The sequence below is a fragment of the Rhizophagus irregularis genome, chromosome 3 (assembly GCF_026210795.1).
Source record: "Rhizophagus irregularis chromosome 3, complete sequence".
In the NCBI taxonomy this organism is placed as follows: domain Eukaryota; kingdom Fungi; phylum Glomeromycota; class Glomeromycetes; order Glomerales; family Glomeraceae; genus Rhizophagus; species Rhizophagus irregularis.
The window spans coordinates 1,326,296-1,348,601 of NC_089431.1; the positions used below are offsets into that span (position 1 = coordinate 1,326,296).

At 27.7% G+C, this 22,306-nt stretch overlaps 10 protein-coding genes across 11 annotated transcripts; 5 read left to right on the forward strand and 5 right to left on the reverse strand.

Moving 5' to 3' along the window:
* Positions 1–306: 306 nt before the first annotated feature.
* On the forward strand, positions 307–904 carry OCT59_020338 (uncharacterized protein; the record flags this gene model as incomplete). Its single annotated transcript, XM_066149124.1, has 2 exons — positions 307–721; positions 882–904. The coding sequence occupies 2 exons, from the start codon at positions 307–309 to the stop codon at positions 902–904; spliced, it is 438 nt and encodes a 145-aa protein (XP_065990070.1).
* A 709-nt stretch (positions 905–1,613) lies between these two features.
* Positions 1,614–2,330, reverse strand: OCT59_020339 (uncharacterized protein; the record flags this gene model as incomplete). Its single annotated transcript, XM_066149125.1, has 6 exons — positions 1,614–1,706; positions 1,779–1,810; positions 1,870–1,911; positions 1,981–2,017; positions 2,082–2,237; positions 2,304–2,330. 6 exons carry the CDS (start codon positions 2,328–2,330, stop codon positions 1,614–1,616), a joined length of 387 nt encoding a protein of 128 aa, XP_065990071.1.
* Positions 2,331–2,360: 30 nt separating this feature from the next.
* Positions 2,361–4,305, reverse strand: OCT59_020340 (uncharacterized protein; the record flags this gene model as incomplete). The annotated part of the gene is made up of 5 exons (XM_066149126.1): positions 4,063–4,305; positions 3,647–3,987; positions 2,668–3,577; positions 2,494–2,598; positions 2,361–2,422 (listed from the first exon to the last, which is right to left on the reverse strand). Exons 3-5 carry the CDS (start codon positions 2,801–2,803, stop codon positions 2,361–2,363), a joined length of 303 nt encoding a protein of 100 aa, XP_065990072.1. The 5' UTR covers positions 2,804–3,577; positions 3,647–3,987; positions 4,063–4,305.
* A 738-nt stretch (positions 4,306–5,043) lies between these two features.
* Positions 5,044–7,005, reverse strand: OCT59_020341 (uncharacterized protein; the record flags this gene model as incomplete). The annotated part of the gene is made up of 8 exons (XM_025313525.2): positions 5,044–5,813; positions 5,876–5,954; positions 6,032–6,103; positions 6,171–6,213; positions 6,297–6,370; positions 6,579–6,655; positions 6,723–6,844; positions 6,913–7,005. 8 exons carry the CDS (start codon positions 7,003–7,005, stop codon positions 5,297–5,299), a joined length of 1,077 nt encoding a protein of 358 aa, XP_025187114.1. The 3' UTR covers positions 5,044–5,296.
* A 131-nt stretch (positions 7,006–7,136) lies between these two features.
* Positions 7,137–8,161, forward strand: OCT59_020342 (uncharacterized protein). Its single transcript, XM_025313526.2, has 3 exons — positions 7,137–7,355; positions 7,563–7,626; positions 7,732–8,161. Exons 1-3 carry the CDS (start codon positions 7,199–7,201, stop codon positions 7,907–7,909), a joined length of 399 nt encoding a protein of 132 aa, XP_025187115.1. The 5' UTR covers positions 7,137–7,198; the 3' UTR covers positions 7,910–8,161.
* A 220-nt stretch (positions 8,162–8,381) lies between these two features.
* OCT59_020343 (uncharacterized protein) lies at positions 8,382–10,168 on the forward strand. 2 transcript variants are annotated; one of them, XM_025313527.2, is made up of 6 exons: positions 8,382–8,592; positions 8,687–8,709; positions 8,932–9,058; positions 9,145–9,369; positions 9,441–9,586; positions 9,674–10,168. In XM_025313527.2, exons 1-6 carry the CDS (start codon positions 8,563–8,565, stop codon positions 9,741–9,743), a joined length of 621 nt encoding a protein of 206 aa, XP_025187116.1. In that variant the 5' UTR covers positions 8,382–8,562; the 3' UTR covers positions 9,744–10,168. The 2 variants fall into 2 exon arrangements, with proteins under 2 accessions (XP_025187116.1, XP_065990073.1); XM_066149127.1 differs by having other exon boundaries at positions 9,145–9,586.
* Positions 10,169–10,463: 295 nt separating this feature from the next.
* OCT59_020344 (uncharacterized protein) lies at positions 10,464–14,076 on the forward strand (the record flags this gene model as incomplete). The annotated part of the gene is made up of 18 exons (XM_066149128.1): positions 10,464–10,593; positions 10,873–10,999; positions 11,121–11,288; positions 11,366–11,456; positions 11,529–11,689; positions 11,760–11,888; positions 12,290–12,347; positions 12,427–12,532; positions 12,603–12,739; positions 12,826–12,891; positions 12,973–13,027; positions 13,098–13,158; positions 13,230–13,354; positions 13,434–13,518; positions 13,590–13,637; positions 13,705–13,739; positions 13,819–13,882; positions 13,977–14,076. The coding sequence occupies 18 exons, from the start codon at positions 10,464–10,466 to the stop codon at positions 14,074–14,076; spliced, it is 1,746 nt and encodes a 581-aa protein (XP_065990074.1).
* Positions 14,077–14,437: 361 nt separating this feature from the next.
* On the reverse strand, positions 14,438–16,038 carry OCT59_020345 (uncharacterized protein; the record flags this gene model as incomplete). The annotated part of the gene is made up of 2 exons (XM_025313529.2): positions 14,438–15,089; positions 15,152–16,038. The coding sequence occupies 2 exons, from the start codon at positions 16,036–16,038 to the stop codon at positions 14,546–14,548; spliced, it is 1,431 nt and encodes a 476-aa protein (XP_025187118.1). The 3' UTR covers positions 14,438–14,545.
* An 889-nt stretch (positions 16,039–16,927) lies between these two features.
* On the forward strand, positions 16,928–18,427 carry OCT59_020346 (uncharacterized protein; the record flags this gene model as incomplete). The annotated part of the gene is made up of 6 exons (XM_025313530.2): positions 16,928–17,183; positions 17,246–17,314; positions 17,414–17,506; positions 17,589–17,919; positions 17,999–18,139; positions 18,226–18,427. 6 exons carry the CDS (start codon positions 16,928–16,930, stop codon positions 18,425–18,427), a joined length of 1,092 nt encoding a protein of 363 aa, XP_025187119.1.
* A 1,589-nt stretch (positions 18,428–20,016) lies between these two features.
* OCT59_020347 (uncharacterized protein) lies at positions 20,017–21,881 on the reverse strand (the record flags this gene model as incomplete). Its single annotated transcript, XM_025313531.2, has 5 exons — positions 20,017–20,520; positions 20,614–20,782; positions 20,863–21,002; positions 21,083–21,478; positions 21,594–21,881. 5 exons carry the CDS (start codon positions 21,879–21,881, stop codon positions 20,017–20,019), a joined length of 1,497 nt encoding a protein of 498 aa, XP_025187120.1.
* Positions 21,882–22,306: the final 425 nt, after the last annotated feature.

Here is a 22,306-nt window from a genome sequence, read left to right on the forward strand (position 1 = left end):
AAAGATGGAAATTTGAGAAATTATTATTTAACTAAACCTGAAGAAGATACTAAAAAACTGTATAATTTATCAAGAATTGCAAATGGACTATTAGATATCCATAATGCTGGAAAAATTCATAAAGACTTTCATTTAGGTAATATATTGCATGGTAGAAATATATATATAAGTGATTTAGGAATGTGTCAATCAGCAAATAATGAAGATAAAGAAGAAGGAGTTTGTGGAGTATTACCTTATATGGCACCAGAAGTTTTACGCGGATTTCAATATACAAAATCAGCAGATATTTACTCATTTGGAATAATGACGAATGAGTATTTTTCTGAAGAAATTCCTTTTAATGATACTCCTCATGATGAATATTTAGCAGTTCAAATATGTAAAGGTTTAAGACCAAAAATTTTTGAAGGTACTCCAAGATTTTTTGCAGATTTAATTATGAAATGTTGGGATGCTAAAGTAGAAAATAGACCAACTGCTAAAGAATTATATGAAATATTAAAAAAATGGAATGAAATACAATATAAAGATAATAAAATTCATTCTCAAATGAAAAAATATGAAGAAATTAGAAAAAGCAAACTAGAAAACAGATTAAATATATCTGAAAATTTAAAAATTCATCCTCAAGCAATCTATACCAGTAGATTTTTAAATTTCAAAAATCTTCCAGAACTAGTAAACTCTTCAGATTTATTATCATTTCAGATAAATTTGGGTAAATATTTAATTTTAATTATAAAAAAATTTTTTATTTAAATTTAAATTTATATTTTTACTTATTTTTTTCATAATAAATCCTATAAATAAGTACTAATACCTTTAATGATTACTTATAGTTATAATTTATATCTTATTAATATTATTTTGTTATTTAGCTTATAGTTTCAGAATGTTTTGATTGTAAAATTGAGATAAGTAAGATATAATATCTATTCGCAATTATTTGGATGAGATGAACTTTACATCATTTTACGTCTTGACAAAGTCAGACATTCATCTCTTGCACAGTCAAAATCAAATATTAAAATGGATCATTTTCTTTATTTAATTCCTTTGCAAAATTAACAGTTTAAAGTGTTAATTAGGCTAAAACTTCAACGAATAAGACATATTTTACACAATAAATTTACAGTATATTATCTGATCTAATCATATCCAGTTTCGCTTTTATCAATGTTTCAGAAAACATGCCATTTTTGCCTCATTTTTTCTTACTGGACCAGTGATATTCCCTGTAAAAATTTCCATATATATATATATATTTCACCATGTAGTTGTAAAAAAAAAATATTATTCAACGATCTTGATGTATTTTAAATTTGAGCAGTAGTAGAACAGGCTAGTATTTCAGCATCACTCTCATTATGCTAATATGATTGCTGCACGTGATTCAAAATTGCCAATGATATCTCCACACATGATTTGAAAATTAAGCTATGGTACCACTGAGGCGAAAATTTTTTATCAATGAGCAATGACATGACCACAAGACTTAATACTTTCAAAGAAGCATGCTATAATGAATTTGGCTTAATGGGACGATCCATCAAATTACTCTTTGGCCCTTCTTGTGCGAGTTATTCAACCGTTTTCACAAATGGTATAACTCATTGCGCACGATGATGATCTTCACAATCGATATAACCTTGCTTATCGAATAATATTTCTTGACGAGTTTTCCGCATACGATACAAAGTTTTCTATTAAAAAAAAAAATGAGTGAATTTCCCAAAACTATAAAATACAGTCACTGAATCACAAAGATATCTAACCTCAACACGCAGCAAAGAAATGATCAGTTGCTCTATAACGGGCAAATTATTGATTGATGAAGGTAACTTAACCTTCTTAAACGCCAGATACCCTGTGTTTTCCAATCTAATCCGTATACGTTGTAATTATAATCTAAAATCAAATAAATGGGAGATATTATAAGAATGCATCGAAAAAAATTATGATTTAAATTAAACTTACTGGATGAATGAACTCCGATAGTGAAACTTATCCGGATCTACACCGTTATTTTCTATTCCTTCGTTTATCAACACATCCCGTAACGCGACTGCTAGGTCCACTTTATCAATCCATTTTTTGGATTTCGGGGCTGAGGGAAGACCACCAGATCTCAAACTAATTAACATTTCAAATTGATCATGACTGACTCTGAAATCCAATTTTTGTCCAATTAAGCTTCTATCAGTGGGCATCTTCATTTGATTTTTGCGTAGAACCTTTAAAAGATTAAAATTATTAAAATTTCAAAAAAAAAATAAAAATAAAAATTATGTTACAATTACCCAAATCTTGTTCGACATCATCATCATCCTCTTCTTCTTCATTGTTACTCTTTGTTTTTATTGTTCTTTTTGGCATATCTCTGTGAGTAACCGATGTGTTTGTGATTTTTGCGTAGAATCTATTTTAAAAGATTAAAAGTAATTCAAATTGACCAAAAATTCAATATATATATTATCCAATCTTGTTTACCTTTATCACCACCTTCAGCATCTTCAGTGCTCCTTGTTATTTTTGAGATGTCTTTGTGAGTTGATGGTTCTTTGTGAGTTGATGATTCAAGTGGAGGGTCTTTTTCTGAAAATTTTAAATAAAAAAGTCATTTATTTCAGAATTTCCAATTATCCATGAAATTATCACAATTACCTATAATTTCTGGTGCATCGTCATTACCATAATCATCATCCTCAATAATAATCTCTGTGTTGTTTTTGTGTGTCTTTGATGATGACGAATTCGAATTCTTACTACTCACTTTCGAGTTTCTTGTATTTTCACGCATTGGTGTTTGTTTATTTGACACATTATCTCCTGACAGACTCCTGTTACTTGGCTTATATCAAGAACAAATAGGTCATGGGCATGAGCTTTGACTTCTTCTTCTATCACATAATTTGTAAATAATTTACTCAATCTCATCTGAATTCACTTCGCTCTCCAAATCGTATTAATTCAATGTCATGCAATTGCCTAAAGAATTCAGCCGATCAACAAAGTATTACTAGCCAATCCAAAGCTTTATTTATGTCAATCACATGCAACCCGGGGGTTCTTCTAATGATTGCAGGCTCGGGTCAAATTACATTCAGAGGCATTAGCCTAACTATCTGAATCCAATTTTGATCGAATTAGGGCCGAAAAGAGACTATGGTTCGGCTAGAATTATGGCAGCTTAAAAATCAAGGACTTACTATTGGTATTGTACACTGGAAATTGAATTTTATTTTTCTTCTGATTGGAAGTTCTTAATTGCCTGTTTAGTATTTAATTCTCCAACAAGTAATTATTTTTGCAATCAATCATTTCTAAATATTGATTCATTTCTTCTAAGGACTTATCCGAAACATTTTCAATAGGTGAAAACTGTTGTAAAAGGAGATCAGTACCCTCTTGATCCCCTTGACCTGCCATTTCTTGTGCAATTAAAGCTTGTTGAATACTATCATAATCATCATCATTAACGGTAAAATTTCAGTTATTGACAATTGCTTCTACTTTTACTGAATTCCAAGCTTGTGCAATATATTCCATAGCTTCTTTGACGTTAATTTTGTTGCTATATTAGAATTTTTTTAAACTGATATAAATATAGTAACAAAAATGAAAATTACAATAACTTGAATACCTTTTTAAATCCACATTTGTTTCAAACTGATGAATAATATGTCGTATGTAATGTTGTTACGTTTAATTATTTGATTTTCATGTTCATCAGGATTAAATGAAATGAAGCGTTATTAAAAATTTTTCGATTTTGTGCTTAAAATTCGTTATTATGATGATCAAGCCATTCACCAAAAATATCACTTCGTATCCAGGCATTGGAATTAGCATAATAAGAACGTGGAAGAGAATTTCTATTGACTCGATAAAAACATCTAGGGTTCTTTGAAGAACCAATTACAAGTGGGTTTGTGAGTACCAATAGCATTTGTTGCTAAAAGAACAGTAATGCAAGTTTTTATCCTAAAAACAATTTAATTAAATAAATAATAAATATACAATGAAATTTATAGTTAAAAAATTAATTAATTTGCTCACCAGTTTGGTACCTGGAGTGGTTGCTGATGCAAGAGTTTGATTAGGTGCCATACGAAAAAGAGACCAGTTCATCTGCATTGAATATGTTATTAAGTGTATAATCTTACAAAATTGATTACAACTTTCTCCTTTTCTCAAAAAGAGTTTCTAATGGCGCGCTATTTGTTTCACCATGTAAGCGATAGCAACGAATATTATTGCGTCTCTTATCAAAATAATATATTTTCATGTAGTGTTTCGATCCGGATAAAACCTCAAATATTTTAACGTGGGATTATAATTAAAAAAGGTTACAAATTTCGGCTTTGAGTGGACTATAATTTCGGCCAGAATTAAAATAATATTATTCCATAAATTTTTATTAATTTTGGTGGTCCCAGCCTAAATTAACCGAGCCGGTATCCGGATAAAAACCGGATAAAACCGCTACGGATCGAAACTCTATTTTCATGTGTAATGTTAAATTCCTGTGCAAAATAAAAGCCTTCTCTTTAATCAATTCTGAAACTGAAAGATTATTAGCATTTGCATTTTCACAACCCATAACTCCAACGTCTTTTCAACTTGTGAGTATTTGGATTGTAACAGAAATAATAATCTTTATTTAATATATATTTTGTTATTGTTTTAAAATTATTGTTTTAGATCATTTTGGTGTTTTTGTGATTTTTTAGTTTTAAAGTGGAACTCATGTGATTTGTATTTTTTGTCCGACCATAAAAATTTACTTCAAACCATTTTATACATACATTCTTTATTTGAAAAATATTATTAAATTTTAACGCATCTTTTTTATTTCTAGCTGACGTGAAAAAATCGGAACTCCATAAATTCAATAAATTATAAATTATAGAGAAAAAAAAAAGAAAATAGAAGAAACGTTAGTACGTTGAAGTCGGATCCTAAAGTATTAGAGAAAGTCAGAGGGAAACGCGAAAAGAAAAATGCTTCAATAAAACTTGAATATAATTTCATTAATTTTTAGTATTTATCAAGGATGGAAAGAGTTTATTTCTTTCATATATTAATTAACAAATAAAAGAATATTTTTTCCAAAGAAATAAAAATAAGATCCTTAAGGGATAATTAATTAATCTATGGGGAATTGGCATTGTTTCAATAATTTAACTTATTTTTAAGTACTATATATATACACAGTATATTATATATGTACTCACATATACTAATACAATGTATAGTGTATTTCAATATTTTATCACTTTTCTATATAGCTCTAAAAGTTTACACAAAGAAATCCACCAACTATCATAAAAACCCCAAGCCAATATTCTTTACTCATTACAAGTCCTTTGAAAAATATATCACCAATTAACGCTATAGGTATCGTCAAACTTAATCCAAGTGTAGCAGTCAGTGGAGATGTTAGCAAAACAGCTAGAAGCCAAAGATAATCTGATAAGAAGGTGCCTATTAATGCATTAATTGCAATCATTGTCCATATTGTAATATTTGGTGGAAGTTCAAATTGTTCTAATCCAGTAAAATGTAGCAACGGAAATATCGGCGAAAGTAAAATTACATTAAATATCCCAACAAATCCAAAGAATAATGGCATATTAACATGAGATTCATTTTGGATACGTAACTTCAACAAAATTGTATAGCATCCATAAAAAAAAGCTCCCATTAGAGCAAGAAGATTGCCAAATAATGGATTAGTAGGAATATCATCACCAGGTTCATCAGAACTGAATTCATCTCCATTCGAGATTAAGAAAACACCAAAAATGCTAAAAAGTAAAGTTAATTGAATGAGTATAATAATTTAGCTAATATAAAAATTTAAATTTACCTTATAAGAACTGCTGCTAATTTAATTAATGTAAACTTTTCAACTCCAAAAAGAGAACCAATAATTAAAGTGAACAATCCTGTAGCAGAAGAGGTTAAAAATCAAAATCAAAGTTGAAACATTTTAAGGATTTTATATTTAATCGTAATTACAAACCTGATGTTGAAGATAAGATTGTGCTACTTGCAACAGACGTATACGCGATAGATGCATTGGTACTCCAGTTAGCTAAGTATCATTTTAATTAATTATATAGGATTTAAAACAGGCGGATTTTTTAAAAGAATAACAATACCTGCAAACCATAAAATACAAAAGGTAAATCCCAATTCGGCAACCTATAAACACAATTTTTTTAGTATTCAAAGTAAAACGGCTATTTACACTACATATGTAAAATCTATAATTCAAAAATCAATACTTGTCGAGTTGTCAACTTTTCCTCATCATGCATGGACGAAAGCACATCATGAGGGTCAATATGAGGATGATTATCTAATGTTTTACGATGAGATGTTAGTTGTGATCATACAAAAAAAGAATTATCACTAGTTAGTACTAATCCGACTTCACTATTATTATGAGATAATGTGGGTTGCAACATAATGTTTTCTTGAGATTCCTGATATATCAAAAAACAAAGGACTTAGTCATTAAATCATTAAACAAAGCAACTTAGAAGTTTAAAAACTTACATTCATACCATCATTTGAATTCAATGAACGTTCACTTGACGAACGTGACAAAACATCATACAACGCAGTGTTAAAATTCGTCATTCTGTGGTAATAATGAGTATTAGAAGTGTTTTTAAGTTTTAAAATAAACAAAGCTTAGAAATATATACCTTTGTTTGTCTATATGCCGTTTCTTATTACAAATAAAATATAGTAAATATAATGAAAAAGAAGCTGTACATGTATATGTGATAATGAATGGCTTGTTATACTTTTGATTTGCAAATATATTCTAAAATAAAATAAAAAAATTTATTTCAAAGTTTCGTCGAAGAACTAAATAACGATTACGAAACTTACGTTCATCAAAAACGAAGATCCGACCCAAATAAATACTACGCAAAGTAATGTGAGAATGCCAATGGCATAACGATGCCGCTCTGTAAAATACATTTCAGACGTAAAAAATATCTAAAGTTTCGAACTCAGAATGCGAGTAGCTTTAAACATTGATAGCCAATCAATATGGATTGATAAAAATAAAACGACTAATATAGTATGAATGGTTGTGATTACTTTTTTTGGTATGTAAGAATAATTTGCGTTTCATTTCTTTATAACTGAAATTTAACCGATTTAACTGAACATGTCTTATCCTACTCGAACTATTAAGAACTTCCTTAAAATAGGCCCCAAAGAATATTTGAGACAATTATTGTATATTGGAGACACTAAGGCTGGGAAACTTGTTGGAACAGATAAGTATGGAAATAAATATTACGAAGATAAAGAAGAATTTTTCGGTACGTCTTGTTTTATTTTAATAAAAGACTCTTGTTGAATATGCCTGTATATATTCGACTTCAATCTGAAGTTAGAAAGTATTAATAACCAAATTTTACGGAATAAACTCAATATATATTTGAAACAAATCTAAATGTTTGTTTTATACTTTATTCGCTGCTTCGGACGAGTTTCTTAATAACTCTTTTTTTTTTCTTTTAACAAAGGTCGAGATCGATGGGTAGATTATGCTGAACACTATGGTGATGCTAGCCAAATTCCCTCTCAATGGTAGGTAATTTTTTATCAATTTTATCTATTTGAATCGTTCACGTTTTTGAATATTTAAAAGCGGGCGCTTTGAGATTTATTTCAATATTGATTTGTATAACATAGGCATGCCTGGATGCATAAGATTGTGGAGCATCCTCCCACTATTGATCCTCCGCCGAGCCCAAAGTTTCTTTCCCCTCATACTGAAAATGTTACAGGAACCCGTAAAGCTTTTAGAACATATAATACAACAGCTCCTAAAATTCTTGCTTGGGAACCAAAAGTTAATCGCAGAGAATAATATAAATATTTTTAAACCTCTTATTTATTTTATTTCATTAGTTTTTATTTTATTTTATTTTTTTTGATTTGAACAAAATAGATTATTATAATGTTTTACAAACAATATAATCAAGAATTATAATCAACATCTAATGACCATCTAAAATTAGTAAGAAATCAATAAAAACTATAATTGCTTTGTGTTCTGATACAGAAAGATGAGATGCAAATCCGATTACCTTATTTCATCATTATGTGTAAAAACTTGCCTTGAAAAGTTAGAGAATGAATGTTTTAGCTATATGCTGTGATGAGCAAATGTCCTGTGCAAGGGCGTGAAAAGAATTTAAAAAAGTATATATAGCTTTAAAAAAATTCGTTTTTTTATATTGATTATACGGTTTATACCTGTATCCTGATGTCATAATACCCCTTGATTCAACTAAACAGTTTCCTCATATAAAGGCTATTGTTTCACAAGTAATTCAGCCGATACTCCTTAATAGAGTAAATCTCTTAGTCCCGAAATAAAAAATTTCTGCGTTCTTACATATAACGTGGATATTAACTTTCAACAAAGAATAAATAAATTGCTACTACTTTGATTTTTCCGGATTTTTTTAAATCTAAATTTCTATTACCTTGTGCAAATTTGATTAACTAGAAATTACAATGGCTTCCCGTAAGAAAGTTCTTTTGAAAGTATGTTTCTTTCCAAGTTGATTTCATAATAATTTTTGCTTCTCAAATATGAGTGCTAATAATTTTTTAATATTTTTATTTTTTTCCATAAAAGGTTATTATCTTGGGCGATAGCGGGTATGTTTGTTTAAACAACTAGTTTACCTAATTTTGAGGACAAATTATAGATCCTGTACTATATAATTTTTTATTTTCAGTTTTTATTTCTTAAAATAAGATCTATCCCAAAAATACTGGACACCGAAATATTGTTAGATTTAGAATATTTTTTTTCGAAGTTTATCGTGAATATTGAATTTTAATTAATATATATGCATTTGTTTATTTGCCATTAAACAGTGTTGGCAAGACATCATTAATGAATCAATATGTAAATAAGAAATTCAGTACTCAATATAAGGCTACTATCGGTGCTGATTTTTTGACTAAGGAAGTGATGGTTGATGACCGTCTTGTGACAATGCAGGTTCGGACAAGATTATCTTTTATTTAATAATTTACTGAATACTGAAATTGTAGAGATCAAAATCTTACTACTATTTGTTTTTAAAGATTTGGGATACTGCTGGACAAGAACGTTTTCAATCTCTGGGGGTTGCATTTTACCGTGGAGCTGATTGCTGTGTTCTAGTGTATGATGTTAACAACAACAAGAGTTTTGAAACGTTGGATAGCTGGAGAGATGAATTCTTAATTCAAGCTTCTCCACGAGACCCTGAAAATTTTCCATTTGTTGTCTTGGGTAACAAAATCGATATGGAAGAATCAAAGAGAGCGGTATTTTTAAATTTTATTTGTCTTAGACCGTGATTCTTTCCGGTTTAATAATAATTTTTATGATTATTTAGGTATCTCAAAAACGGGCCATGACTTGGTGTCAATCCAAAGGCAACATTCCTTACTTTGAAACAAGTGCTAAAGAAGCAATTAACGTAGAAAATGCATTTCAGACTATTGCGAAAAATGCTTTACAACAGGAGACCGATGCAGACTTGTATGCATTTTATAAAGATCATTAATTCATTATAAATGTTTTCAATTTTTTTATTAATTTATTATCTTTTTTTTTTCCTTGAAAAAGTTATAATGACTTTCCGGATCCAATTAAGATTGACAATGATACATCCAAATACGATTCTTGTGGATGCTAAGAAAGATTCTTCTGTGGCCTTCAGTTATAAATTTTTAGCCGAAGGAGTATGGTTGGACAATTTAAATTAAAACAAGGATGCTGTTTTTAGGACAATGAAACTTCTTATTTCTTTTATTTTTTCATTGAACTATATATGTCATCAAGTTTCAAACAGTGTTTCTCTTTATTTTATTATTTCATCTTTATATTATTACTTCTCATTCCTTATTATGATATTACTGGACATTTATAATAGGAGTGAAGAATTAAGGTAACATTATGCACATACACACTTTATTTTTGTACAATTATCAATTTGATCTTCTGGTATTTCTATTTTATTTTATTAACTATTGTAACTTGGATGTTTTATTTGGTTTTAGTGTTGTATTGGTTGTGGGTTAAATAAAAAAATTTCATAATACTACGTTATATGTGAATGATATTTTGACTTTATTATAATGTTATTATTCAGTTGATTCGATATTTTATGAGACATCCAATATTGAAATCAGTATTGGTAGCATTAATTCCTATTGGTCACTGCAGTATTCGACCAGTTATGTCCCTAATTATTCGTTAAACCGTAAAATTGTAACTTACCGGATTCCTGGAGTTATGGTTGTGTAATAAATAAGCAGGTTACACGACATCATGATTTTATCATGTGATACTAAAAACATTACAAAAGTTACGTTTCTGTTGCTAATGTTAAATACTACTCCGTATTTCTATAATAATGTCAACTTTCTCACCTACAGGCGCTTCGGCTAATAGTACTCCTGCTGGTAACTGGCAAGGTGACTTGCTCGTTAAGCTACTGGTGAGAGATAGACGAGAAAAAGCATTTACGGATTTTGTTGAGTCTTGTAAGTTCCTTTAAGCAAACAACTAGATTGGTATTTTTGGGTGAAAGGGACTGGTTAGATCTAATTCCGGCCCATTTAAGAAATATTAAACAGGCTGGTCTTATTTCTAACCCGATCCAGAAGAATAAGTGTTAATGGAGTTTATGTTAATGGTGTTCTTGTTTGCAATTTCTTATATTCGGATACCAACTTTTACGTGAAAAGTCGATATTCTAACGAACTAAATTATTTTAATTAATTTAATTTACTTTCTATGTTCAATTTCTATCGAATATCTAGATAATTCTCTCGTTCAGAAACTTGGAAAATTCGCGGAAAGAAATACAGCATTGGAGTTATCAGAAAAGTCTGCAACAGAAAAACATACAAACCTATTACGTGAAGTAGACATTTTAAGAGAGCAAGGGTAATTGATCTTTTTGCCAGCTATAAGTTGTTATTAATTATTTATGAACATTATACGAGTTTAAATAATTTATTTATTAAAATTGAATAATAAATATTATTTTTACCTTTGACAACCTAAGGAGTCCATCAAATCAAAAGAAAACTGCGGAATTAGAACAGCAAATACAAGCTCTCAAAGAAGAACTCGCAGATTTGTATAAAACGCGAGGACAAAATGCTCAGCGTTTATTAGATATGAATGACGTTTTACGAAGTCATGAAGAAGCAGCAAAGAAGAATCAAGAGGAGTATGTTGGATTTTTTATTTATAAGATTAGTTGAAAAGATAAAATAAGTTTTGGTAAATTGTATATTTTATATCTAGAATTCGAAGATTAGCGGAGTTAAATCAAGCTTTATCCGCTAAAGTGGACCTTCATCCTCAAGCTATTCGTGAAAAAGAAGTTACAATACAGGTAAAATTAAAGATTATTATTGTATGTTATTTGATGAAGCAATTTGTTAATTCATTTCTTTGTGTAAATCAGCTGTTGCAAGATGAAAATGCTACTTTGCAATTGGAAATAGGAAAAATTGATGAGCGTATGAAAGATTTAGAAAGAGAAAATGGTCAACTTTTACAACGTTGGTTGAAAAAGATGAATGAAGAAGCTGAGAAAATGAATGAAGCAAACCAATTTTATGAGAGGTTTGTCCGAAGATATTTGGAGATTTGAAGCTTTTATAAGATTAGTAATATTAATTTCATTTAATTGTAGTGCCCTGGAAGTTCATGCTAAAGCTTTAGAATTCCAGAGTGGAGTTGTAATTGTTGACAAGGAATTTACTCCAATGAACAATGTACCAAAATCAATCACATTTCCAGAAGCTGGTACTGGTACTATAAGGTGGTATAATATCTTTTAATTTTTGACTTGTCTTTTATGTTGTCCTCGATTTTCACTTGCATAAGTTCCAAATTCAAAGCATCTAAGTATTTTAATTCATTATGTTCTCAATTTAAATTTAAATTCGGTTTATTTAATAAGTCATATTAGGCAATTTATTACATAATTCATCAAACAAATTTTGAAATTATAATGTATATACTATTTATTATTATTAGCATAAACATATTTATTGATTTTATAAATATTTCTTTCGTAAAAAGATTATTTATACAAAATTTTACCATTAGTTCTGTATAAGACGCCAAACTTAAAAATATATGCAGGTAAAATCGAGGCACGACAATCGTCATATATGATTTAACCTATCATTTTGCTGACTTTAATATTATTTTGAATAGAACACGCGGCAAAGACTTTGGTCCCGTTATAATACCGACGGCCGTGATTAAAAAAATTGTAAACATTTAATTTATTTTATTTTATTATTTAAGAATATTTTCTTGTTATTCAATTTTAAGGTCCTTTTCTCTATTAGACACCACATGATGGCGAGATACATTCAATTGCTTCGTCTTATGATGGAAGTATGTTTGCCACGGGCAGTGCGGATAAAACTATTAAAATTTTTGACTCCACAACAGGTTGGGTAAAATTCACATGCTTGAATTCGTTCTTTGATATATTACCCATATTAACATTTACTATATTCAGGCCAGGTAAAACAGACGTTGTCGGGATCAATACAGTCTATTATGCATGTTTCTTTTAATAATACAAACGAAATGGTCGCTGGCGCTTCAAATGACAATGCCGCAAGGTTATGGCATTTAAAAACTGGACGGATAAGGGTTTGTGAATAGTTTTTTGTTTATTGTTATTATAATTAAATGAAAGTTATGTTTAATCCTGGTAAAAATATTTTTCAATTTCTTAGCTTACTTTAACCGGTCATGTCGGGAAAGTATACTCTGCTAGATTTAACGGAGATTCCACTAAAGTGGTAAGAAACACACCAAATTTTATGTGTTGTTTTATATGATTATAATTTCATTTAATTTTTATCGTGCTTTCTATTTAACAGATTACAGGCAGTCACGATCGTACAATTAAAGTGTGGGATCTACAAAAAGGATACTGTACGTGAAATCATTTATTTAAAATTTCAAGTTATATATTCATTTATACTTATTTTATCGAATATTTTAGGCATTCGGACTATTTTTTCATTTTCTAGCTGCAATGATGTAGTTCCCCTAGATGATGAAGGGTAAAATTATCTTTAGATTAATGAATTTGTTAATGGAAAATGAAGCTAATTTTTTTTTTATGTTATATTAGTACGACACTTGTAAGTGGTCATTTGGACAACAATTTACGTTTCTGGGATGTACGATCTGGCAAGGACATTAAGGAATTAACTGGAATTCATCTTGGACAAATTACTTCTGTTTCTGTCTCCCCAGGTAAATTCATTGTTTCAATTTCATGATACAGATTTGTTTCATGATATAGAATTTGCTAAGTTCTTAATCTTTTTTAAAGATGGTGCCAAAGTGTTGACTAATTCACGTGATAATACGCTCAAGATAGTTGATCTAAGGACTTACGATGTTGAACAAACGTTACAGTATGCTATGTTTTTATTTGTTTCAACCTTTTTTCCCATTAATTTGTTAATGTGATTTATATATTGTCTAGTTCTGATGGATATAAAACTGGCGCTAATTGGGCTAGGGCTTGCTTTAGGTAAAAAATAATTTATTTGTTCTTTATAAGAATAATCGATAATATGCTAACTTTATAACGTTAACAGTCCTGACGGGAGATATGTAGCAGCAGGTTCATTAGGTGAGTATTAAAAAAAACTTCATCCTATCTACCAAATGAAAAATTTCTTAATTAAAATATAATTAATATTATCAATTAGATGGGACAATTTTCTATTGGAATATCCAAAAGTCAAAGTTAGAAAAGACGACAAAAGATCATATGTATGTATCGTTAATTTGTTTTATTATTATTTTGATTTCTCTTTAAATTTCTTAATTATTTAATTATTTAATTATTTATTATTTATTTTATTAGTGCACCTATATGTGGTGTATCTTGGAGTCCACGAGGTGGACAATTATTTAGTGCAGATAAGGATCGGACAGTTTGTATTTGGACAGGTGGATTAAGGTGACCCTGAAGACCTTTTAATTATTTGTTGGTAGTTTTTTTTTTAATAAAAAAAAACCTAGGGTAAAATAAGTCTACATCTTAGCTCAGGAATTGATTATATTAAGGATTTTTATTTGGAAATATATATATTTTTTTTAATTGTTATTTTATTACGTTTCAAATTAATGTTGTAAGAGCAAAAAGGAAGTAATGTAATAGAAAATTACCTTTAATTGTAATTATTATTTTGATAATCACGGTTACGATTTCATAATTATCAATCGATTAACCACACAACAATCATACCAGTTTAATTTATTATTTATTTATTTGTTTTGTTAATTAATTTTCATTACATTTTCGTGTATTATAGATGATGATTTGAGAAGGAAGACAATATTATTGATTTTATTTAATTGTAACAGTCATAGAATTTTTGTAAACCTCGTATAAATAAGAAAAAAAAAGGAATTAAGTTATTACTATTTAAATTATAGATTATTATTATTATACTTATCCATTAATATCGTAAATCTATCTTTAAATTCGCTATATTCTATATAAGTACCTTTAAGATGCCTTTGACCACTACGAGAATCAAATGATTTTCTTCCATGTAAAACACGTCTATTAGCAAAAATAGCCAAATCACCAGGTTTTAAAGTTAATTCAAATATCAAAGAAGGATCTTCAATACAAATACAAAATTGTTGATAAGCCTTATAAAATTCAGTTAAATTAATTTCATCATCTAAGTTAAATTCAATAGGGCCTTGAAAAGGAGGAGAATAATTAACAACTAAAGTATCATTATAATCATCTATTACAATAGCGGGACGATTATAATGCATATGATGACCATTATTCTTATAATGAAATGTTAAAGGAAATTTTGTTAAAATATTAAAATAATTTGGATTTGTAAGTTTTAAGTTATTAATAGCTTTGAATGAATCTGAGAAAATACTTTGACCACCCGTAACTGAATTTTTTATACAATGCAAAAATTGTAATCCAGGTGGTGCATCATAATACCTTAAAAAAAAAAAATTTAATAAAAAAAAAAGAATATAAAAAAAAAAGATTATCATACTTACAATAAGTCCATATGTAAACCTAAATGTAAATCAGTATAAGCAATATTATTAGCAGCAGGTTTAGATTCAACATCAAATAGTTTGCCATAAAAAGTAGACTTAATAGTTCCAATTCTTTCAGCAACACTTATAATTCCTTTATCATCATCATTAATAGGAACATTTTTAACAATTACTAAACCATAATCCCAAATTTGTTTTAAAGTATCAAGTAAATTTTTATTTGATTTCATATAATCATAATAAGTAGTCCAAAGATTTTGAGAAGATTTGAGAAGAGATGAACGATCCCATAATACTGGTTTTAAATGATTATAACGTAACTTTGAAATATTTTGTTTTGTAGAATATGAGTGAAGGAATGAAATTGGATATGTACTCTCATGAGGTTTATGTACAGAATTATTGTTAGCATGATTCTTGTAAGTTATAGATTGTAATCCTTTATCCCAAACGATTATAAGTTTATCTGAATTGGAACCGATTGAAAGTGGTTTTATATCAATAGGAACTTCCGAACTTGAAAATAGTTTCTGACGATTATCAGGATGAATACATAGAGGACACTGACAATTATCACGTAACCAAATATAATTAAATTTTGTAAAAGAATTTGAATTTGACCATTTTATAGAAAGAGAAGTTGGATTATTTATTATCTCTTTGATGAATAATCCAGAAGTTGTTGTAGAATAAGAATAAACCGAATCACTTTTTGATTGATATTTATTCGATTGGATAGGATTTCGAAATAATAATGAGGATGATGCAGATTTATTAATAATATTGTTTGCTAGTGATAATTTATGAAAATAATGAAGATGGCAAGAATTTTTTTTATTATTTTTTTTGAAATTCAAAAATCGAAAATAGTTTACTAATCTCATTTTTTTTTTTAAAAAAAAAAAAAAAAGAAAAAAAAAAACCTCGGAAAGAGGGGTAATATAAAAAAATTGGATCTCTTTTTTTTATATACATATTTAGGTATATCGGAAGTTTAGTTGATTTACATATAAATTTCCCGAAACTTGCATTTGTTAAACAAACTATATAAATTTATGCCTTATTTTGTTGTTTTCTCTTAAATAATAATTCTTGCATTAGTGATTATTTAATTAAAACATAAACTTTATAAAGCATACGCTAAAAAAATCGCGCAATAATTTTAATATTTTGAGCAAATGGTTTACTTTCATACTTGACGTGGGTTAATCCAAATATGCGTGGGACACGATAAAATATCTATATGTAGTTTAATGAGTGAATTGTTGATGCTGTATCCAGAGAATTTGTGGAGCAAGATGAAATTTACTAATAGCGATAGTGAAATAAACATACTTGAGATTATGATTAGGAAATAAAAGAATTAGGAGTGGAATTGTTATATTCCTTTATTAATGTTGATGTATTATTACCTTATAATCTGAAATCGTAAGTACATTACATTTTTACAAAGACCTAAAGAGTGTATTATTAATATTGCTATTCATTATGGCAGTAACTTAATAATGCAGAAACGACGTTGAACTAACTGGTTAAAAATATCAGGTATCTTTAAATAGCTTTTGCAGAAATTCAACTGTTAGAAGATTTATTAGCATGATTTGTTATCAATGATACTCAAAGTATATTAGAACGTTCTTTTAATAAAAATAATATAAAAGCTTTTTTCATATGGCCAATGGAAGTAGTGTCACGTGTTACACGTGAAACTGAATGTGAATAAAAAAGTAAAATCAGGATACCAGAGAACTTTTTGTTTGTAAAAATGCCAAAATGTCAATCTTTATATCAGAACCAGTAAAATCAAAACTTTATATTTCACATTCATCCATTACATTAAAAAAATCTCGGCATGAACAAATAATATTAGATCATCCATTCAATAATAATTTAGATATTTTTTTCCCTTCAATAATTAATTCCAAAAAAATCACCAGCTTATTTAATAATGAATTTTTTTATTATAAGGTAGATTTACCTTTATCATGGTTTATTGAAAGAGATTTTATACGAGATTACGTTAAATCAGGTAAATAAAAAGTCATATCTATTTTCCATAAAATAATAATAAAATAAATCTTCTATTTATAGGCTGTGTTGTTGCTTTAAGTTTAACCGAAGGAATTGATATTGCGAATGTAATCGCGTTAGATTCATTAGGTAAAAAAAGAAATTTATTTTATCGGTTAAATTCGTTAAAAATCCTTTTTTTTAATTGTTAACATTTTAGACAAACATCTTTAGTTGTATTTTAATTAGGAACTTTAATATTAAATTTAACGAAAGATACATACGAAGAACTTGGATTAGATGGTAAATCAACAAAATTTGGTCCAGATAAACAAAGATTTGGTAATTTCATTATATACATTAAAATATATATAAATATTTATTTATCATTTCGCTTAACTTAATTTATGCTGTTCTTTTTTAGTTGTTCAAATTGATTTAAAAGAAAAATCATTAATTCCAGGGAAAAAGGGATATGAAAGAATTAAATGGTGTTTTAATAATACGTTAACAAAAAAATTCACGTTTTTAATTTCTTTTGTAAAATCGGGTACAAAAAAATCAAGTGAAATTGATTTCCCATCATTATTTAATGCGGAAAAAATTTTGGGAAAATTTGATTTTAATAATACATTTGATAATATTTTGATTCCTGATTTAAATATGATTAAAAATATTTCAAATGAATTTCAATGGAGATTGGACGCTGTAGAAATTTATGATTGGATCGGATTAGCTTCTATTCAAGCTCAAAGGTATTTTTTTTAAAAAAAATAATAATTCATATATATTATATATATTTAGTCAATTGATTTTGTTTTTTATATATTTTAGAATTAAATCACACGATCAAGTTGATCCGTTTATATCTGTTTATAAACCTCCTGAACCATATTCAAACGGAAATGGATCATTTATTAAATATACGGGATTCATCCCATCTTTGACCATTAAAGAATTATTTGATTCAGTTTCGTATGTATTTATTTTCCATTTCTTTTTTTTAACAATCATACTAGACTTATCAATCAAATAACTCCTTTATGCCAAAAAAAAAAAAGAAACTTCCTTCGAGAGGATGCAAGTAATAATATTCCATGGGCTATAATTAATGTATGGGGATTCAAAGATTCTCCGATTTCTTGGAATAAACATGAACATGGATATTTTATGAATGGTGAAAATAATTACAGTTTTATCGTTTATAATGATGGAACTTATATTTTATATCAAGCTCTTGGTACTTACGATACTTACTCTTAAAAAAAATCATCCTTATCAAATTAAATAATTATGCCATTTGAAAAACTGTGTCACGTTCTAGTCGATATAAAAAGCAAAAGGAAATTAGATAAAAGTATATATAATTGATACTACTGATATCAACAAAATGTTAAATTACCATGATACCTGATCAATAATTCAATTGCAAGAAATTGGTTATGATGCTAAAAATACTTTCCAAAACGTAGCGTAATAACTCTAAGAATATTAGAAAAACTTTGAGATCAATTTTAAAATCTCATTATTCTTAATTATTGAGAATCTGAAATCATTCAGAAGCGTAGTAAAAATTTTTAATACAATCCATTTCTTGCAGCTTTTCAGAAAATTTCGACAATATTTTTAAAACATTATAAAATTATTGTAACAATTAATTGAATGAATATTAAACAAAAAAATGTATGTTATATCTGAAATTTTATTTAATAATTTTTTTAATTTTGTCAGTATATAATACAAGTTGAAATATTACTAATGTAAAGGTTATTTCACTTCTTCACTTCATTTTATTTTACCTTTTTTTTTATTATAAATTTATTATAAGAAATTTGTTATTAATAAAAAATGTAATTGAAAGAAATAGGAATTAAAAATTTTTAATTAAGTATATACAAATTTATTTATTATTAATACTATCACAATATTAGATAATAAATCTATAAAAATTTAATAGTTTATTACAAATTAAATTTACTTTTTGTAGATTATTACAAAAAAAATATTTACAGTAACTGGATTATTAATTTTTAATAATTTCAAATAATTACACTTTAGGCTATTGTCTTATTTAAAAAATTATATAAATAAAAAAGTTATTAATTATAAAGGCTATAATATAAATAAAATAAGTAATAATGGTTGTAAATAGAAAAAAAAATTCTAAAATATACATGAAAATTTTTATTATAATTATATATAAAAGGTTTTTAATAAGAATAAAAGATTAAATTTTTAACTTTACCATTATATAATAATTAATAAAATGCAAAAAAAATCTACTATTGTAATATAATTAATTTTCATCTTTTTTAAAAATTAATACTTTGAAAATTTTTATTTAAAGATAATTGTACATCTTGTACTATAATATTTTATACTAATACTTTTAGTTTGGTTATTTATTCTAAAGTATAGTAAATATATTATAATAATAAAATATTAAGTTTTGAAAAATAATTATTAATATTATATAAATAAAATACAAATAAATTGTTATTTTCTGTTTACAAAAAAACTTTAAAATTTTATTTTGATTATAATTAAAACAATCCTGATCCAATGACTTACTTTATATAGAATAAAATATAATAAAAATTATTAGGTATTAATGAAATTTAACATCAAATCTCTTAAGCATAAATCGGTTTATTATTTATAAAATCTCATAATTGATTCCTTTTTTGATGTAATGATACTCTATACATCAAGGAATATAGAAAGATCAATTATAAAATAGTGATATTTTATGGCATTATAATAAATGATAATAAATAGAATGATATAATTAATGAATCAAAACGAGTCAATTGTTAGATTAAAATTGTTATCATTAAGTATGCGTATGATTTTCATTCCGAAGTAAGAATCGTTTCTTCCCTTTGTTTAGATTTGCTATCAGAAGTTCTTGGAGTATGTATAGGTGCAGGTAAAGCTTCTAACTCTGCAAACATTTTCTCTAGTTCCTCCAGTTCTTTATCTTCAACATTTGAGATTGATCGTAAAGTTGAAAGAGGCGTTTTGTCTGGTTGGTCGATTTTCTTCGCTGTAGATTCCTTGATTGGTTGAAAACTCGTAGACTCCGTAACTGGTTGAGATACTGGCCGTTTTTCCGGTGTTGATATAGCATTCTCTTCCTTCAACAATGCCTCTAGTTCTTCCTCCAATTCCTCATCTATTCCAAATGATGTTTCAATCAAAGTCTGATTTATTTGCATTGCGTCTTCTATTTCTTTTTGATCTGCGAGAGCATCTTGTAATTTGTCCATTGTCGCGTCCACAGTTTCAGTTGTGAGCCCTTCTGAAGCTAAGACACCCTTTAAGGTACCTGCTCCAAAGCTATATATATCAATAATCTTTGATTATATATATGAATGCGTTCATTAGGTACAGTTATCATTAAACGAATTAAAATAAATAAATAAATAAATAAAATTTTTTACTCTTACTTCGTTATCGCTCGCAGCACCCTCAATTTTCAGAAGGATCCCTTCAATCGTACCTAAAGAACTTAATCTTTCTAATAATATCTTTTCAAGATTCTTTTTTTGCTTTAAGGAATATTTTGCTTGCACTTTTTGTTTACGAATCAAGTATCCACTTATCTTCTTATTCAAACTAAAATTTCATACAGGGATTATGATAAAGAAAATATAGTGCACTTTTTTAATATGTTTAAATTACTAGGCTATTCTTACTCTGCAATTTTTTCCTCAACACTTTCGACTTGTGTATGTAATTTCTTTCTCGTTTCCTTAATACAAATAATACCACGATCTATTTCTGAAATTTCAAGTTTGGAAATATTTTTTTCTTTCCTGCTCCGTATTTTAATTATCTAATTAAATACAACAAATATTTAATAAAGAACAAAATAAGGAAAAATCATATATTTTACATATTTTATGTTATTCTCACACATTCTTCCTTTTTCTCATCTGACATTTCATGCAAAACTTCCGTAACCAGCATTTTCAGTTCAAATTCTAAATAACATAGTAACACTTTTAAGTCAGTTTCTGATAATACGACGTTCGGAATTGCTACTGCAGCATACTCGGCCTTAAATGAAGTTAAGGTAAACAAATTATCAGTGATTCCATGGACTGCATTTTTTTCGTGATATTGAAGGACGCGTTCTGCAGCTTCTTTTAAAGTAGGCATTATCACCAACTTTTTCGCGACTAAAATATTATTGGATCCAGCCACTTTTTGTAGTCCCCAAAATAACGACTGCAAGATCCATCCTGACCATGTCTTACAAGAATAAAATTCTTCAACTGGAATCAATTCTGATGTATGATACATTTCTTGCTAAAATTTAGAGAAAGTAAAGGAACAAATTCGATAATTTGTTAATGCAAAATTAGTTAATAGCCCGAGATTGTTTAGCAAATAACATAATCACTACATAATATTATAACTTTACAGTAACACAATTAAATCCTGCTGGAGAGACTCCATTATACACAGAAAATGTTTCTTCTAAATGTTCACGATCAAGGCAAAGAATATCTTCGCCCAGCCAACCGCGTTTACTTGTTTCGATCAAAACATTTGACCAAAACTTAAGAATATCATTAAATAATTTTGGATTGAAATGTTTTTGATTTGAAAAATCGCTCCAGAACCAAGCCTCTTTATCTAAATCTTTAACTCGTAAATCAGGATGCTTTTTGAGATAATCACGGATATCTACTTTCTTTGCGATGTTCATTTTTTCTATTAACGACAAGTGAAGGACATTATTCCATATTTCCATTAATGATGTGTCATGAATAACACGTGATACTAGATGCGGTAATACTGCGGTAATTCTGCCCACATTCACCTATAATTCGATAATTAAGAACACATGACAATGTTAAATGAATTTCTAAAGTAAGTTGATGAGTGATGTAATGCATGCAGTAGGTGATCTTCGATTCTTCGTGCGACGCTTCCGCCCGGTTTAGTAAATATAAATTTGAAAATTACTATTATTTTGAAAGTTTCGCAAGGACTCAAAAAACGGATCATGTCATTGTAATCTTTTTTGCCGTATAAAAAATTACGGCTTGCAATATTTAAACCAAGACTTTAGATGTAATTTATTGAGACATTAAAGACATATCGAGTATGCTAATTTGATGTCAGAAGTTA

Excerpts from the sequence above, each read along its gene's own strand:
- OCT59_020342 (XM_025313526.2), top strand. The coding sequence starts at position 7,199 with ATGTCTTATCCTACTCGAACTATTAAGAACTTCCTTAAAATAGGCCCC. Across the intron at positions 7,356-7,562 it reads AGATAAAGAAGAATTTTTCG|GTCGAGATCGATGGGTAGAT; the intron begins GTACGTCTTGTT and ends CTTTTAACAAAG. Across the intron at positions 7,627-7,731 it reads AGCCAAATTCCCTCTCAATG|GCATGCCTGGATGCATAAGA; the intron begins GTAGGTAATTTT and ends TGTATAACATAG.
- OCT59_020343 (XM_025313527.2), top strand. The coding sequence starts at position 8,563 with ATGGCTTCCCGTAAGAAAGTTCTTTTGAAA. Across the intron at positions 8,593-8,686 it reads GTAAGAAAGTTCTTTTGAAA|GTTATTATCTTGGGCGATAG; the intron begins GTATGTTTCTTT and ends TTTCCATAAAAG. Across the intron at positions 9,370-9,440 it reads TGGAAGAATCAAAGAGAGCG|GTATCTCAAAAACGGGCCAT; the intron begins GTATTTTTAAAT and ends ATGATTATTTAG.